General features: G+C 49.4%; 1 protein-coding gene across 2 annotated transcripts in view; it reads right to left on the bottom strand.

Annotated features, from left to right (window-relative positions):
• The window catches only part of PPARG (peroxisome proliferator activated receptor gamma), a 117969-nt gene that overhangs the window by 23443 nt on the left and 78254 nt on the right, over positions 1–16272 (bottom strand). For both annotated transcript variants that reach the window (XM_029057413.2, XM_029057414.2), the window contains one exon: positions 2868–3067. In XM_029057413.2, the coding sequence (XP_028913246.1) occupies positions 2868–3067 (200 nt within the window). The remainder of the gene's footprint in view (positions 1–2867; positions 3068–16272) is intronic.

Below are 16272 nucleotides of genomic sequence, written 5' to 3'. Positions count from 1 at the left end.
CAGAGGATACAGGTGGGCATTTAAGCCCAGATGATATTTTAACAGAAACACTGATGCGGGCAAGTACCCCCAGGGCCTCGGTCTCTTTGCAGCCTCCTGAAATCCGAGGCCTGGCCCTTTTCCCTTGTCTTGCCTTGCCTTGTCTGCGGTGCTTGATTCCTCCCCTGGGATTGTGGCCCCATGATCTCCTCTTGGCCTCGGGGGACCATGGGAGGTCGGGGAAACAAGCACCAGCATGTTTGGGCTCCGGGTCCCAAAGAGAAAGGAAAAAGAACAGCCCTTACCCAGCCGGGAGTGGAGAATCTAAATAGGCTAAACAGCCATCCTGAAGTTTACATGATTAGAGCCAAAGAACGGTGTAAATTTCAGGACAGACAACTGGGTACTCGGGCCTGAAGTTTGGCATTTCACCTGCTTTTCAGATGATGCCAATTTTTCTCCTGCAATTAAAAGGCACATTAGCTTCAACTGAGTCTACAGTAAACTGGTGGCAGGGGTGGGGGGGAGAGGGAGGAGTTGAGAGGAAGGTTTCTGTTGCCCAAAGTCCGCTACAGTACAAATAGTATAAAAACTTTTACTCATTATTTGCAGACAGAGCAGAGCCAGGGCCTCTCAACCTCTGAGATACTATGTGAAGAGTTGGCCAGTATCATACAGCGGTTTGTCTATTTATTTATCATTTTATGACCAACCACTGCACTGAGAATGGTTTTGGAGGGGCCCTCTGTTTGTTTTCATCAACAAATATGGATCACGTGATGATTATAGACCCTGAGCGAACACGGCCCCAGGGTAATGGGCAAACAGCATGGCCCTTCCAAAGTCCAGACCAGCTATCAAACCGCCTCCGCGGGAACAAGGCACCAAAGTCCCGCATCCAAACTCCATTCTCCCGGAGCTGCGAGGGCCCTCCCGAGGGGAATGTGCCAAGTTGGAGTTGGGGGCAGGCTCCCCTTCTAAGGTTCAGGGTCTTGGGATGGATGGCCCCAGGCTAATGAGGAGGGGAGGGAGGTAGGTGGATGGGTGAGAGAGCATGCAAATCCTAAATTACTCTTTCAACAAAGTGGCCAAGTTTCCCCTCTGGTCTCAAAGACTTGGCGCTTAGTACAGTGCTCTGCACACAGTAAGCGCTCAATAAATATGACTGAATGAATTAACGTTGGCCCCCTCAGGCCCAGCTGGGTCTGTGTGGCAGTGATGGCTTCCACCCCCTCCCCCACTGGCTGCTCCGATTCTTCTCGTAGCACCAGAAGTGCTAGAGAAGCAGCGTGGTGCAGTGGAAAGAGCATGGGCTTTGGAGTCAGGGCTCATGAGTTCGAATCCCAGCTCTGCCACTTGTCAGCTGTGTGACTGTGGGCAAGTCACTTAACTTCTCTGTGCCTCAGTTCCCTCATCTGTAAAATGGGGATTAAGACTGTGAGCCCCACGTGGGACAACCTGATTCCCCTGTGTTTACCCCAGCGCTTAGAACAATGTTCTGCACATAGTAAGCGCTTAACATATACCAACATTATTATTATTATTAGAAATAATCGCATCCCCAGGCCCTGGGCCAAAGCCAGCCCAGCTCCCCCTGGAAGAGGCAGAATGGAGCCCAAATGAGCTGAGACAAGCCTACTCACTGCAGATGAGGAACTGCTGGACAACACAATCTGGCTTTTTTTTTTTTTTGCCTCCACCACCCTCCCCCACTAGTGGTCCACGGAGAGGCCATGGGGGAGGGAGAATGACAGGAGGCTCGACCTGCACCTGGGTCTCTGTCCGGCAGGGCATTTGGGCTTTTTCTGTGTTGTCCTTCCTCTTTCAAGGCCCTCCTTCCTGCAGCTCCTCTTGCTTCCCACTCCCACTAGCATGCTGGGAAGCTTGGCTGGGCCAGGGGGCACTCGGTGGCTGGGAGAGATGCTGGAAAGGAGGCCTGGGCTGATTTGAGGACCATTTACAGCCTATCAATCAATTACACTAGGATGAGTTTTTGGCCCCACCCTACTCAACCAGCTTTCACAGAGGCACCCTGGGGGATGCACTTAAGGTGCCTTAAGTGGGCTGCAACAACCTTAAGTTCCCAGGCCTCCATCAGAAGGAGCCCTGGTAGCAGCAGGGTCTGTGTACCATCCTTTATAGTCACTGTCCCCACCCACCAGGAGCTTCTTTCTGCCTCATCTGCATCAGGGCTTGAGTCTGGAGAGTGACTGTTGCCTGGCACCTAGGCCACTGGACAAGGCCACTGGACTCTCTCTTTCAGGGCTTCAGAGCTCAGATCAGGCCATTGCTACTTGATCCGCTCGGCCAAAGGACCTGAGGTCCTCTCGGGTGGGGGCTCGGCTTGGGGCAAATTGGACCCAGCCCCCGATAACCCTGCATTTTCTCCCCTTAAAAGGGATACCTGTGGGGCCCTTTAGCCCATGGGAAGAGCACCTCTTCCTAGCTTTGGGATCCCCACCCCTATAGTAGCAGCCACAGCCGCAGCAGCCAACTTTGTCACCAACATGCAGCCATCAGTGGCACTTGCCCAGAACCTGAGCTAGGGTTTCCTAATCCAGAGCTCAGGCTCCTGTAGACCTGAGGGTTGGGGAGTGGTGGGGGAAAGGTGGGTGCTCTTCCACCTGTTGAAGGTGATCTACAAATTCTTGTCCTCATTTTAAAGATCTGATTAGGTGAAGTCGGAGGATATTTTCCCTTCAAGTGTTTACTTTTTCTATCAGAAATCATTTCCTGTGTCAGACCCAGCATGAAATATGTACAGTGAAGAACAGAAGGGTTGAGTGTGTGCATGTGTGCTTGTGAATGTGTGAGTGTGTGTGGACACGGTCAATCATTCACTCCAAGAAAAAGCCCTCCCCAAGTGAAGACAACCAAAGAGAACTAACTGATTTGTCTGTTGTCTTTCCTGTCAAGATTGCCCTCGCCTTGGCTTTGGTCAGAGGGAAGGACTTTATGTATGAGTCATACAGATGCTTTGCCAGGGCCCGGAGATCAGCCGACTCCGGGTTCAGCTGGTCGATATCACTGGAGATCTCCGCCAACAGCTTCTCCTTCTCGGCCTGTGGCATCCGCCCAAACCTGATTGCTGCAGAGGAAGGTCGAACGACAGGATGAATCATTACATTAGTGTGGCTCATATCTAAACAGCTCTCCCTTCCCGCCCCCACCCCTCCTGCCCCTGCCCGCTCCCGTCCCCACCCATCTAAATCTCCCGATTGGGTTTTTTCCCCTAGCCAGCATTTCTGTTCCACTGGGAGAGCACCAACAGTTAGGAGCAAAGAAATTCATTTGTTTGTTTGTTTGTTCGATTGCTGGTTCATTCATCCATTCACCTATCCACTCACCCCATCCATCCATCCATCCATCCATCCATCCATCCATCCATCCATCCATCCAACCACCCATTTTTTTCATGGTATTAATTACCTACACTGTTTTAAGGGCTGGGGTAGATACAAGTGAATTAGGTTGGTTAATTAGGTCCCACATGGAGCTCACAGTCTAAGTAGGAGGAAGAAAAGGTATTTATTCCCCATTTTACAGTTGAGGAAACTGAGGCTCTCCATGCCCAACCCCTTCATGCCATTCACCCTGAGAACGGTCCCCCTCGAGCCTGGGCATCTGCTAGCTGGATCTCGCAGCTTGGTCTGCCTCAGAGGGAGAGGGAATCTGGGAGGAGGGGGGTCAAGTGTGAGGTGGGCAGAGGAAGAAAGCTTTTTATTTTATTTTATGGTACTTGTTAAGAACTTACGATGTGTTGGGCACTAAACTAAGCGTTGGGGTAGATACAAGCTAATCATGTTGGACACAATCCCTGTCCCACATGGAGCTCATAGTCCAAGTGAAAGTTGGGAAGAGGGCTTAGGCAGGGAGATGGGTTTGACTGGAAGCTTGCTTCACCCTGGAGCAATGAATCCCGCTAGTCCAGCACTCTGAGCTGCTAATTTGGGAACAGCTGCTGGGACTGGCAGCCTTTTTCCTGTTGGAGGAGACTTGGACCATTTCTGGTGGCATCGTGTTATTGGGCCAGAAATAGCCCTTCTGTGGGGAGTGAAAATCATCTTCAATGACAAAGGGGCCTGGGGAAAACCATTTAGCACCTGTATACTCCAGGGCCTCAAATTTGCCAGGCTGCTGCAGCTTGGCTATGGAAATCCACATTCTCCAGGCTGGCTGCCCTGACAGGGATGAGATCTGGGCTGGGGAGTGTGTAAGTGTTTTGGGGGGGTGAGAGGAGGGGGGACAAGGGGAGGGCCTTCCCCAGAGCCTGCCAGACTCACAGTAAGAAAATCATTAGCAGGGAGGAGGAGGGAACCTCACCCCTCAGCTGGGAACACTTAAATAAGACTATATTTAGGCTTTTCTTGAAGATGTCCCTTCCCTACAATCTCTTCAAATGGAAACTTTTGAATAATTGCCAACTGATATTTGTTTGGGATCCCAGGATCTTTGTTTCCCTTTGGTTCCATGGGGAGAGCAAATACGCTTCATCAGCAAACAGCCCTGTTTCCCAATGAAGCGGAGTGGCCCGACTCCCGAAGGCCAGTGGCTCGGGAATAGCTGCTCCCGGATGCCAAGTTTCGAAACAGGAAAAGGAAAGAAAATACGGTGAACAAGAGGGCATGAAACCCAGAGATAGGGAGCAGAGAGCAAGGGGAGGGAGTGAGAGAGTGAGGGTGTGTTGGTGGCGGGTGCGGCAGGGGGAGGTGAAGGGAAAGGCCTGGGGAGCCAGGGGTAAGATACAGCAAATATTTGAATGTGGTGGTTGGACAGTGTGGTCCACTGAGGGGGAATTCCTGGAGTGAGAGCAACCAGGGTTTTATGGGTCCCAGATACCTACCTGCTCTACTAAACTGAAGGGGATCAGAAAGACAGATACCCCTGGGGAGCCAGGGGTAAGATACAGCAAATATTTGAATGTGGTGGTTGGACAGTGTGGTCCACTGAGGGGGAATTCCTGGAGTGAGAGCAACCAGGGTTTTATGGGTCCCAGATACCTACCTGCTCTACTAAACTGAAGGGGATCAGAAAGACAGATACCCTTTGGTTCTCGACCAAAAGAAAGGATTCTCAGCCAAGTGGGTTTTTTTTTTCTGAGGGTGGACTACAGTCCTAGCTCTTGGCCTATCTACCAACTTTGGGCAACTCTCATTACCTCAGCACAGGATTAACTGAGCACACGGAATCATCCACAGGTGCAAGTAATGGGCAGTCATGACATTTCGCCCCTTCCAAACTCCGAAGCCAGTGGCCTAGTTAATCCTGGCGAACGGGCAGAATCTGAGTCCCGGCGACCCGAAAGGAAGGAATTCTGAAGTTGAGAGAGAACTGACAGATCCCTTTTTTCCATGTTAAACACATCTAGCCGTCCGTTGCCCAAGGCGATGCTGCCGACAGTGGGGCTTGATCTGATGCATGCTGGAGAGTGTGGGTTCCTCTCTCCTGCCTGGTTGTCCTGTGAGGTTCGATCCCGGCCGTGCTATCGGGTTTGCCCCAAGCAGGGCCGGCCTCTGTTTTCCAGCCGGGCTCCTGGCCTCCCGATCTCCGTCAAGGCCTTCTCTGCTCGGGGAGAGCCATCCCTCTCCCGACGGTTCCCCGCCATGCTGGTCTCTCTGCTTGCTGCTCGGATATTCTGCCGCTGCCCGCTCTCCTCCTCAGGACCCATCCAGCAGAACCATGTGGCTGGGAGAGTGGTTCCCACGATGGTGAGCTGACTGTGCTCCGGGACTCCGGTGGTGGGGGGGAGGGTCATCTGGTCCTGCCTTGTGGTGGCCAGAAGGATTCGTAGGTGGTGCCGGTGAAACAGCTCGAGCAGTGGGACGCATCTCCTGTGGTCAGTCCAGGCTCCCTAGCTGTCTAGAAGGTTGGACACCCCTACAGTTTTATTCACCTTCAATTTAGAATGGAACTCGATGCCCTGGCATTCCCATCCTCTGTCCGTCAATCTCCCCAAAGCCTTTTTCATTCTGTTTTCTTTCCTTCGCCTAGCTGTAGATCATTGGGGAGTGTTCTGGGCAGGCAGCGTGAATTTCTGTGTTGCTGGCAAAAATCTTTAGTCATGAGCAGGAGGGGGGCTTCGCCTCGGGTTTCTTAAAGCTCATCGACAGTCCGTACCGCTGAGCGGGCCTTTTAGGTGACTCTGATTCGAATAATTTTGAATGACTTTTACCACAAAAACATAAAGTATGACTCTGGTTTCTCCTGCAGCTCTCTGTTGGCCCTGGAGATGTGCTGCCTTTGACACAAGTCACAATGAATTCCAGGACCAAGACCCCATTAAGAAATGACAAGACAGTTAAACCTCCTGAGGCCCTCTCTGGGCTGCTTGATACCTGGTCAGTGAATATGACTTGTTTCTGCTGTGAACTACTGAATTTTTTTGCTGGAAGCATCTAAGCATATTAACCTAATGCAGATTTCTCTTAGCAGTCACTGGTTTGCAGGTCCTTGCGATTACTCGTTATCTCTTTCCAAGATCATACAGTCAGTTCTGTCAAAATGTGGGTTTACACTCTGCATTTTGGGAGAGAATGCTATTGAGGAATAGGGGAATGCTCTTCCCACAGATAGCATCTGTCTGGATTCAGCAAGATGCAGTGTTGGAAGAAATGGTTGTGTGCTTGTGAGTCCTGCGGGTGCCTTCGGGAACCCGCCCTCCCGCACTAAGTATTAAGTACTTATGATGTGCCAGGCACTGTGCTAAGCATTGTGCTGAGCACAGAGGGTCAATCCAGGATAGTCAGATCAGGCGCAGTTCCTGCCGCACCTGGGGCTCATGGTCTCAGAGGGAGGAAGAGCAGGGATATCTCATCCCCATTTGAAAGATGCAGAAATTGAGGCTCAGAGCGGATAAATGATTTGCTCTAGGGCACCCAGGAGGCCAGGGTCAGAGTCGGTACTAGAACCCGGGTCTCCTGCCTCCCAGCCCCCGATCTCTCAACTAGGCCACGTTGCCTCCCTCGAGATACTTATTTCAACATGAGGTGCTGCTAATACTCTTATTTGGTTATTACTAGCATTTATGAGGTGCCTATTTTGTGCATTGCACTGTACTGGGCGCTTGAGATTACTCAAAAGACCATAACAATTGAAGACAGTCCTTTCTCACGTGGCGTTTAACATCTGTGTGTGCGTGTATGTGTGTATGTATGTATGTGTGGTGGGTAGGGGGAAGTCAAACACAGAAAAACCTATAATTAAACATTAAAATGAACCCTTTGCCTCTCCTCCCCATCTGCTAGCAGTTGAGTAACAGCCAAGTTCCCAACATACCCTGCTTTCCCTACTCCTGCTGCCCTGCCGTCTGTTCCTTAAGGGGAGGGTGGGGCTTGGGTGGTATTGTGATGGTGGAGGAGCTTATAATGATTATGGTATTTGTTAAGCGCTTACTATGTGCCAGGCATTGTACTAAGCGCTGGGTGGATATAAGCAAATCGGGTTGGACACAGTTCCTGTCCCACATGAGGCTCACAGTCTCAATCCCCATTTTACAGATGAGTTAACTGAGGCACAGAGAAGTGAAGTGACTTGCCGAAGGTCACGCAGCCAAAACATGGCAGAGCCAGCATTAGAACCCATGACCGTCTGACTTCCAGGCCTGTGCTCTTTCCACTACATCATGCTGCTTCTCATATAAGCCTGCTGCTTATGGTAGGGTTGGGGAGGGGTGGGGGTTCACACTGCTCCTTTTCATTTTAAGCTTGGGGTTACATGTCTGAGAAGCAGTGTGGCTTAGTGGCAAGAGCATGGGATTGGGAGTCAGAAGACGTGGGTTCTAATCCCGGCTCCGCCACTGTCTGCTGTGTGACCTTGGACAAGCTGCTTAACTTCTCTATGCCTCAGTGACCTCATCTGTAAAATGGGGATTAAGACTGTGGAGCCCCACGTGGGACAGCCTGATTACCCTGTATCTATCCCAGTGCTTAGAAGAGTGTTTGGCACATAGTAAGTGCTTAACAAATACCATCATTATTATTATTATTATTATTATTATTATTATTATTATTATTATTCCCTCCTGGCATTCCATGTGCTGCCCTCTCTGAGGTGATTTTTATTAGCTTTCCTGGAGCAGATAGATTGTAAGCTCCTTGAAGGCAGAGATTGTGTCAACTCACTCTATTGGACTTTCCCAAGCGCTTAGTCCAGTGTTCTGTATATAGTAGGTGCTCGGTAAATACTTTGGATTGATTGATTGGAGTTTGGGGAATGTTCGTTGACAGCCTACTGCCACCAGAAACCCCTATTCCTGCCTTTGGACTTTGCCAGAGGCCTGCTGCTGCTGCCCAGCTGGATGGCAGCATGTAGTAGTCGGCACATGGAAAACACTACACCCAATCAATCAATCAATCAATGGTATTTACTGAGCACTTACTGTGTGCAGAGCACTGTACTAAGTACTTGGGAGAGAACACTATAACAGAGTTGGTAGACAAGATCCCTGTCCACAAGGAGCTTACAGTCCGGAATGGGAGAGAGACATTAAAATAAATTGCACCAACAGGAAGCTGCAGAGTATGAGGATATGGGTGCAAATGCTATGGGACTGGAGGTGGGGTGAGTATCAAAGTGCTTATGAGAAACATATCCAAAAGCACAGACAATGCAGAGGGGAGTGAGAATAGGGTGGGGAAATGAGGGATTGGTAAGGAAAAGTCTCTTGAAGGAGATATGATTTTAAGTAGGACTTTGAAGATGCGGAGTGTGGAATTTTCCTCAACACCACAGAACTTGGTGCTGACTCTGAATTCTGCTATTTAGGCAGCACGCTATCCAGCAAGGCACAGACAGACAAAGAAATAGAAAACCAAATCAAGAAAGCCTGTCTGGCTTTTGGAAGATTGACTGCTAGGGCAAAGCAGTAATGGGTCATTGAGTGTCCTCCTCCCTTCTGCGTCACCTTGACTCGCTCCCTTTGCTCTCCCCCTCCCATCCCCCACAGCACTTATGTATATATGCTTATATCTATAATTCTATTTATTTATTTTGGTGCCTGTTTACTTGTTTTGTTGTCTGTCTCCCCCTCTAGACTTTAAGCCCATTGTGGGCAGGGATTGCCTCTCTTTATTGCTGTATTGTACTTTCCAAGCGCTTAGTACAGTGGTGTGCACACAGTCAACGCTCAGTAAATGTGATTGAATGAATGAATGAGTAGAACACCAAAGGAGACTGGGTCCAGCCGGGGCCTCAGGCCAAGCTTGGGGCCACACTTCTTGGGCCCAACTTGCGTTAGGCCCAGCGAGGGTGAGTAGCGATGGCTCTCAAAGAAAAATGCCACCCCCATCCCCGAACGCACAAGTGATATCACGCAAGGCACGCAGTGTAACATTATGACATCATACATATGCTATTTAGTGGAAGTCTCCCTGATTTCACCCAAACCCAGAACATTTCTTCTGGGCTCCCTGACCTTCCCTGCTCCACCCACCCCTCGCTCCACAGCCATCGCATTCCCCTCCCGGGTCTTTGTGAACACGGGCGCTGCTTCTGGGTCGCGGAAGCAGAGTGGCCTACTGGAAATGAGCCCGGGCCTGGGAATCAGAGGACCTGGGTTCTAATCCCGGCTCTCCCACTTGCCTGCTGGGTGGCCTTGGGCTAGTCGTTTAACTGCTCTGAGCCTCAGTTTCCTCTTTTGTAAAATGGGGATTCAATACCTGTTCTCCCTCGTTATATCCCGGCTAGACTACTGTGTCAGCCTTCTCTCTGACCTCCCTTCCTCCTCTCTCGCCCCGCTCCAGTCTATTCTTCACTCCGCTGCCCGGCTCATCTTCCTGCAGAAACGATCTGGGCATGTCACTCCCATTCTTAAACAACTCCAGTGGTTGCCTATCAACCTCCGCTCCAAACAAAAACTCCTCACTCTAGGCTTCGAGGCTCTCCATCACCTTGCCCCTTCCTACCTCTCCTCCCTTCTCTCTTTCTACCACCCACCCTGCACGCTCCGCTCCTCTGCCGCCCACCTCCTCGCCGTCCCTCGGTCTCGCCTATCCCGCCGTCGACCCCTGGGTCACGTCCTCCCGCGGTCCTGGAACGCCCTCCCTCCTCACCTCCGCCAAACTGATTCTCTTTCCCTCTTCAAAACCCTACTTAAAACTCACCTCCTCCAAGAGGCCTTCCCAGACTGAGCTCCTCTTCTCCCTCTACTCCCTCTGCCATCCCCCCTTTACCTCTCCGCAGCTTAACCCTCTTTTTCCCCTTTTCCCTCTGCTCCTCCACCTCTCCCTTCCCATCCCCACAGCACTGTACTCGTCCGCTCAACTGTATATATTTCCATTACCCTATTTATTTTGTTAATGAATTGTACATCGCCTTGATTCTATTTAGTTGCCATTGTTTTTACGAGATGTTCTTCCCCTTGACTCTATTTATTGCCATTGTTCTTGTCCGTCCGTCTCCCCCGATTAGACTGTAAGCCCGCCAAACGGCAGGGACTGTCTCTATCTGTTGCCAACTTGTTCATCCCAAGCGCTTAGTACAGTGCTCTGCACATAGTAAGTGCTCAATAAATACTATTGAATGAATGAATGAATGAATCCTACTTAGACTGTGAGCCTCATGTGGGACAAGGATTGAGTCTGACCTGTTTATCTTGTATCTACCCCAGTGCTTGGCACATAAGCACTTCACACATACTATTATTCTTATTCTTATTAGGAGTTGGGATGAAGGAAAGCTAGGTACCGAGAATAAAAATACAGGGCATAAAATCATCCGGCACCATATCTGGAGACAAGAGGGCCATCCTGACCCCAGCCTGTGTCAGCCTGAACCCCAGGATTCTGGGGTTCTGCACATAGTAAGCGCTCAATAAATACTATTGAATGAATGAATGGTCCACGCTTCAAAGAAATCTTCAAATGTCTTTGAGAAGCAGCGTGGCTTAGCGGAAAGAGCCCAGGCTTGGGAGTCAAAGGATGTATGTGGGTTCTAATCCCAGCTCCTCCACTTGTCTGCTGTGTGACTTTGGGCAAGCCAATTAACTTCTCTGTGCTTCAGTTCCCTCATCTGTAAAAGGGGGATTAAGACTGTGAGCTCCACGTGGGACAACTTGATTATCTTGTAACTACCCCAGTGCTTAGAACAGTGCACATAGTAAACACTCAACAAATGCCATTATTATTATTCAAATCCAATCCCCCCACCCTCCCCCTTGTTTGTACTATTAACCCCATTCACAATTCCTCCCAAATGGCTGCTGGTAGTTGGAAGTCCTTCCCGTCTCTCAGGCCCGCAATCTCGGTGTCATCCTTGACTCGTCTCTCTCGTTCACCCCACACATCCTATCCGTTGCCAAGACCTGCCGGTTTCACCTATACAATATTGCCAAGATCCGCCCTTTCCTCTCCACCCAAATGGTTACCTTACTGCTACGGGCTCTCGTTATATCCCGGCTAGACTACTGTGTCAGCCTTCTCTCTGACCTCCCTTCCTCCTCTCTCGCCCCGCTCCAGTCTATTCTTCACTCCGCTGCCCGGCTCATCTTCCTGCAGAAACAATCTGGGCATGTCACTCCCCTTCTTAAACAACTCCAGTGGTTGCCTATCAACCTCTGCTCCAAACAAAAACTCCTCACTCTAGGCTTCAAGGCTCTACATCACCTTGCCCCTTCCTACCTCTCCTCCCTTCTCTCTTTCTACCGCCCACCCTGCACGCTCCGCTCCTCTGCCGCCCACCTCCTCACCGTCCCTCGGTCTCGCCTATCCCGCCGTCGACCCCTGGGCCACGTCCTCCCGCGGTCCTGGAACGCCCTCCCTCCTCACCTCCGCCAAACTGATTCTCTTCCCCTCTTCAAAGCCCTACTTAAAACTCACCTTCTCCAAGAGGCCTTCCCAGACTGAGCTCCCTTCTCCCTCTACTCCCTCTACCACCCCCCCTTCACCTCTCCGCAGCTAAACCCTCTTTTCCCCCTTTCCCTCTGCTCCTCCACCTCTCCCTTCCCCTCCCCACAGCACTGTACTCGTCCGCTCAACTGTATATATTTCCATTACCCTATTTATTTTGTTAATGAATTGTACATCGCCTTGATTCTATTTAGTTGCCATTGTTTTTACGAGATGTTCTTCCCCTCGACTCTATTTATTGCCATTGTTCTTGTCTGTCCATCTCCCCCGATTAGACTGTAAGCCCGTCAAACGGCAGGGACTGTCTCTATCTGTTGCCGACCTGTTCATCCCAAGCGCTTAGTACAGTGCTCTGCACATAGTAAGCGCTCAATAAATACTATTGAATGAATGAATGAATGAATGGAAGTAAAACAATTCAGCTTCCAAGCACTTAGTACAGTGCTTTGCACATGGTAAACCCTCAATAAACATCACTGATTGATTGATTGATTGATTAAGTCAAGTGTGGCTGAACTGTTCAGAGTAAAGGCTTCGATGCTGCACGACTAGACTTAGGGTCAAGGGATGAGTAGCAGCATTTATTGAGTGTCAACTTGGTGCATTCAGCTCTCCCCTTCCTACCTTGTCTTGCTGAACTCTGTTGTACTGGACTTTCCCAAGCACTTAGAACAGTGCTCTGTGCTCAATAAATACCACTGATTGATCGACCGATAGATATCCTTATACCTTGCCATTTCCCCTATCTGTAATTTGTTTTCATGTCTGTCTCCCTCTCTAGTCGGTAAGCTCCTTAGGGGCAGGAATTGTGTCTATTTGTACTGACGTCCAGTACTCTGCTCACAGTAAGCACTCAATAAATACCACTGATTGGTTATGTTGCACCATACTAGGTGCTTGGGTTGTACACAATAAAGTAGGCCAATTGTGGTATTTGTTAAGTGCTTATTATGTGCCCAGCACTGTACTAAGCACTGGGGTAGATTCAAGATAGGTCGAACACAGACTCTGTCCCAAATGGGGCTCATTCATTCATTGAATCGTATTTACTGAGTGCTTACCTTGTGCAGATCATTGTACTAAGTGCTTGGAAAGTAGAATTCAGCAATAAAGAGAGACAATCCCTGCCCACACCGGGCTTAGAGTTTAGAAGGCTCATGGTCCAAAGGGGAGGGAGAACACTGAAGCTCCATTTGATTGTCAGTTCCTCCTCTAGACTGTAAGCTCCTTGTGGGCAGGGAATGTGTCTACCAACTCTGTTATATTATACTCTCCCAAGGGCTTAGTACAATGCTCAGCACACAGTATTTGTTCAATAAATATGATTGAATGATTAATTTGGCAGATGAGGAAACGAGCCCAGAGAAGGGAAGTGACTTGCCCAAGGTCACACACAGCAGGCAAGTGGCAAAGCCGGGATGAGAACCCAAATCCCCTGACTTCCAGGCCTTTGCTCTTTCCACTAAGCCGCCACGCTGCTCCTCCAAGAACAAACGGATTTCCCCTCTCCTCTCCCGGACCCTCTTCATCCCCAGGCAGAGCTCTTTGTTCCTCTCTCCCCAGCCACTTGAGCAAGCTGTCTTCCCCTGAAGTGAAATAACTCAAGGGCTGATGTTAGGGGCAGAACTCAGACTTAAGAAGCAGCTGGCTGCGAAGCCTCATTTCCATGGGATCATTGACTCTTAAGCCACTACCTCAGGAGAGAGAGAGGAGGTGGGGGATGTTGGGGGTGGGGATGGACATAATAATAATGTTGGTATTTGTTAAGCGCTTACTATGTGCAGAGCACTGTTCTAAGCGCTGGGGTAAACACAGGGGAATCAGGTTGTCCCACGTGGGGCTCACAGTCTTCATCCCCATTTTACAGATGAGGGAACTGAGGCACAGAGAAGTTAAGTGACTTGCCCACAGTCACACAGCTGACAAGTGGCAGAGCTGGGATTCGAACTCATGAGCCCTGACTCCAAAGCCCATGCTCTTTCCACTGCGCCACGCTGCTTCCCATGGACATGATTCGTTGGCAACGGCTCTACGTGAGGCACCAGAGTTTTGCAGAAGGCCTGTTTGTCATGATGAGGCTGTTGGAAAACAAACAAACCCTAAGCACAAAGTAGACAAATTAATCAAAATCCTTGCTAATTGTCAAGAGTTTGAACCAACTTCAAGGCAACCACTTACTTTAGTGACACACCATGGTAGTTTTAAATACCATGCTGCCTGCTCCACCACAAACCATCACAAATAAAGTTAAGAAAATAACTACAAATTCAAAGAATCTAATTGCCCAAGGTTCCCTGAAAAAAAAAACACACACCAAGGAACTGCGCCTAAAACCACAGCAACTTAGATTGTGAGCCCCATGTGTGATAGGAAGCATCTAATCTGATTGTATTGCATCTACGCTAGTGCTTCACACAGTGTTTGGCATCCAGTAAACGCTTAACTAATAACCACTATTAGGATGATCAACAAACCCCAAACGAAAGCAAAGATAGATTTCCAGCCACTCAGCTGGGCCCCCCAGGACGTTTCATCCATGACAGGCTGGTTTCAGCATCTGGACCTTTCAGAGATTTCTGTTTTTAGGTAATTTGACTTTGGGGGTTTTTATGGGAATATGTTTTATGTTTATATTCTTCACCTGCCTGGAAGCAGCGGCCTGGACCAGATGATCTAGTGAGGTCACTTCCAGCTCTAGAAATCTATGATTGAAATAAAACCATTCCACAGAAGGATGCTCGTTCTACACTATTACTGTTTGGGACTTTCGTCATATGCTGGATGCTGATTTTTCTCTTCGTTTTCTCTATTTTCTACTCTTAGTCTAGTTTTCCCAACTACTGCATGTTTCCATTCTGCCCTCGGCTACTCATTCTTTTTCTGGTATGCATCTTGGAATGACTATTTGGAGGGGAAAAAAAGGTCCTTAGAAATGTGGGCTCCAAAAAATTGGTAAAACTGCTTTTCAGTCAGTCAATCGCATTTACTGAGTGCTTACTGTGTGCAGAGCACAGCATAAGCCCTTGAGAGAGTACGATACAACAATAAACAGGCACATTCCCAGCCCACAACAAGCTTACAGTCTAGAGGAATTTTCCTCTTATCACGAAGATAATTCCCCCTGCCCTCCTCCAAAATTGTACAGCCTGCTTTTTAAAATTGGAAAAACTGTATTTGACACATGCATGAGTCCATTGGACTTGAGTGGTCAGTCTTTTCTAGTAGTGAAACTAGTTGTCAAAAATCTACTTTGGAATCGTCTCCATGGTACTTGAGGAGTCTTATGGAATGAGACACTTGTGGAATTGTGGACTTTGGTTTCTTATTTGTAGCCTATTTTAGATTAGCAAGAGGCTGTACTCTCATGGTCCCTACATGAAGGTAAAGATGAAAATAAATGTTGGAGATTCTTGGAAGTGCAGTTATTTAGTTTTTTGGCTCATCTACAAAGTGGAAAAAGAGCTGTGACCATCGGATATCACAGCACTACCAGCCAAATCCCCGGTGACTAACACATAATTCAGAAACCAGGAAAGAAGACTGGCCCAAAGCCAGTGTATATAGAGGGGGAGGGAGGTACAGGCTAGTGGGAGGACTCGGGGAAGGGGTCGGCCCAAAAGAAGACTCCTCTCTCGTCCCTGCCAACCCTTGCCTCTCCCTGAAATGTAGGTTAGCAGGGTGTGGTCACAAGTGACATGGAGTTAGTCTATGGCCAGTCCCTTGAACATCTTTTGCAGATCCCAGTCAGCCCCAGAGATCTTGAGCTGGCCCAGTCAAGCGTTGGACACCCCCTGAAGGGCTCCAGGGCAGGCAGAGGGATTACAGAAGAGAATGGGGGTCTAAATTCCAGGGCCGAAAAGCGTTTGGATGGGGTGGCTGGGGTGGATTTTCTGGGGATTCAAGTCTGACACATAGCCTACCCGGCTTTGACTACTCCATCTGCCTCTTTGATGACCTTCCAGCCTCCTGTCTCTCCCCACTCCAGTCCACGTTTCACTGCTGCCCGGATCATTGTTCTATGAAAACGTTCAGTCCAGGTCTCCCCACTCTTCAAGAACGTCCAGTGGTTGCACATCCACATCCGCATCAAACAGAAACGCCTTGCCAATGGCTTTAAAGCATTCAGTCTCCTTGCCCTCACCTACCTCACCTCACTGATCTCCTACTACAGCCCAACCCTCACATTTTGCTCCTCTAGTGCCAGCTTACTCACTGTGCCCCGATATTATCTATCTCACTGCCAATCCGTTCCCCAAGTTCTCCCTCTAGCCTGTACCTCCCTCCCCCTCCATATACACCAGACCACTCTCTCCACCTTCAAAGCATTATTAAGGTCTCATCTCCTCCAAAAGACCTTCCCCACCTCAGCTCTCTTCCCCCCGCCACCCCCGGCTCCCTTCTGCATCATTTATGCACCCAGATCACCAAATGCACCTTTGGGAATTTAGTA

The sequence above is a fragment of the Ornithorhynchus anatinus genome, unplaced genomic scaffold (genome assembly GCF_004115215.2).
Source record: "Ornithorhynchus anatinus isolate Pmale09 unplaced genomic scaffold, mOrnAna1.pri.v4 scaffold_93_arrow_ctg1, whole genome shotgun sequence".
Lineage (NCBI taxonomy): Eukaryota > Metazoa > Chordata > Mammalia > Monotremata > Ornithorhynchidae > Ornithorhynchus > Ornithorhynchus anatinus.
Note: the sequence above shows the minus strand (reverse complement) of the source record. Positions and strands in the feature narration are given on the sequence as shown.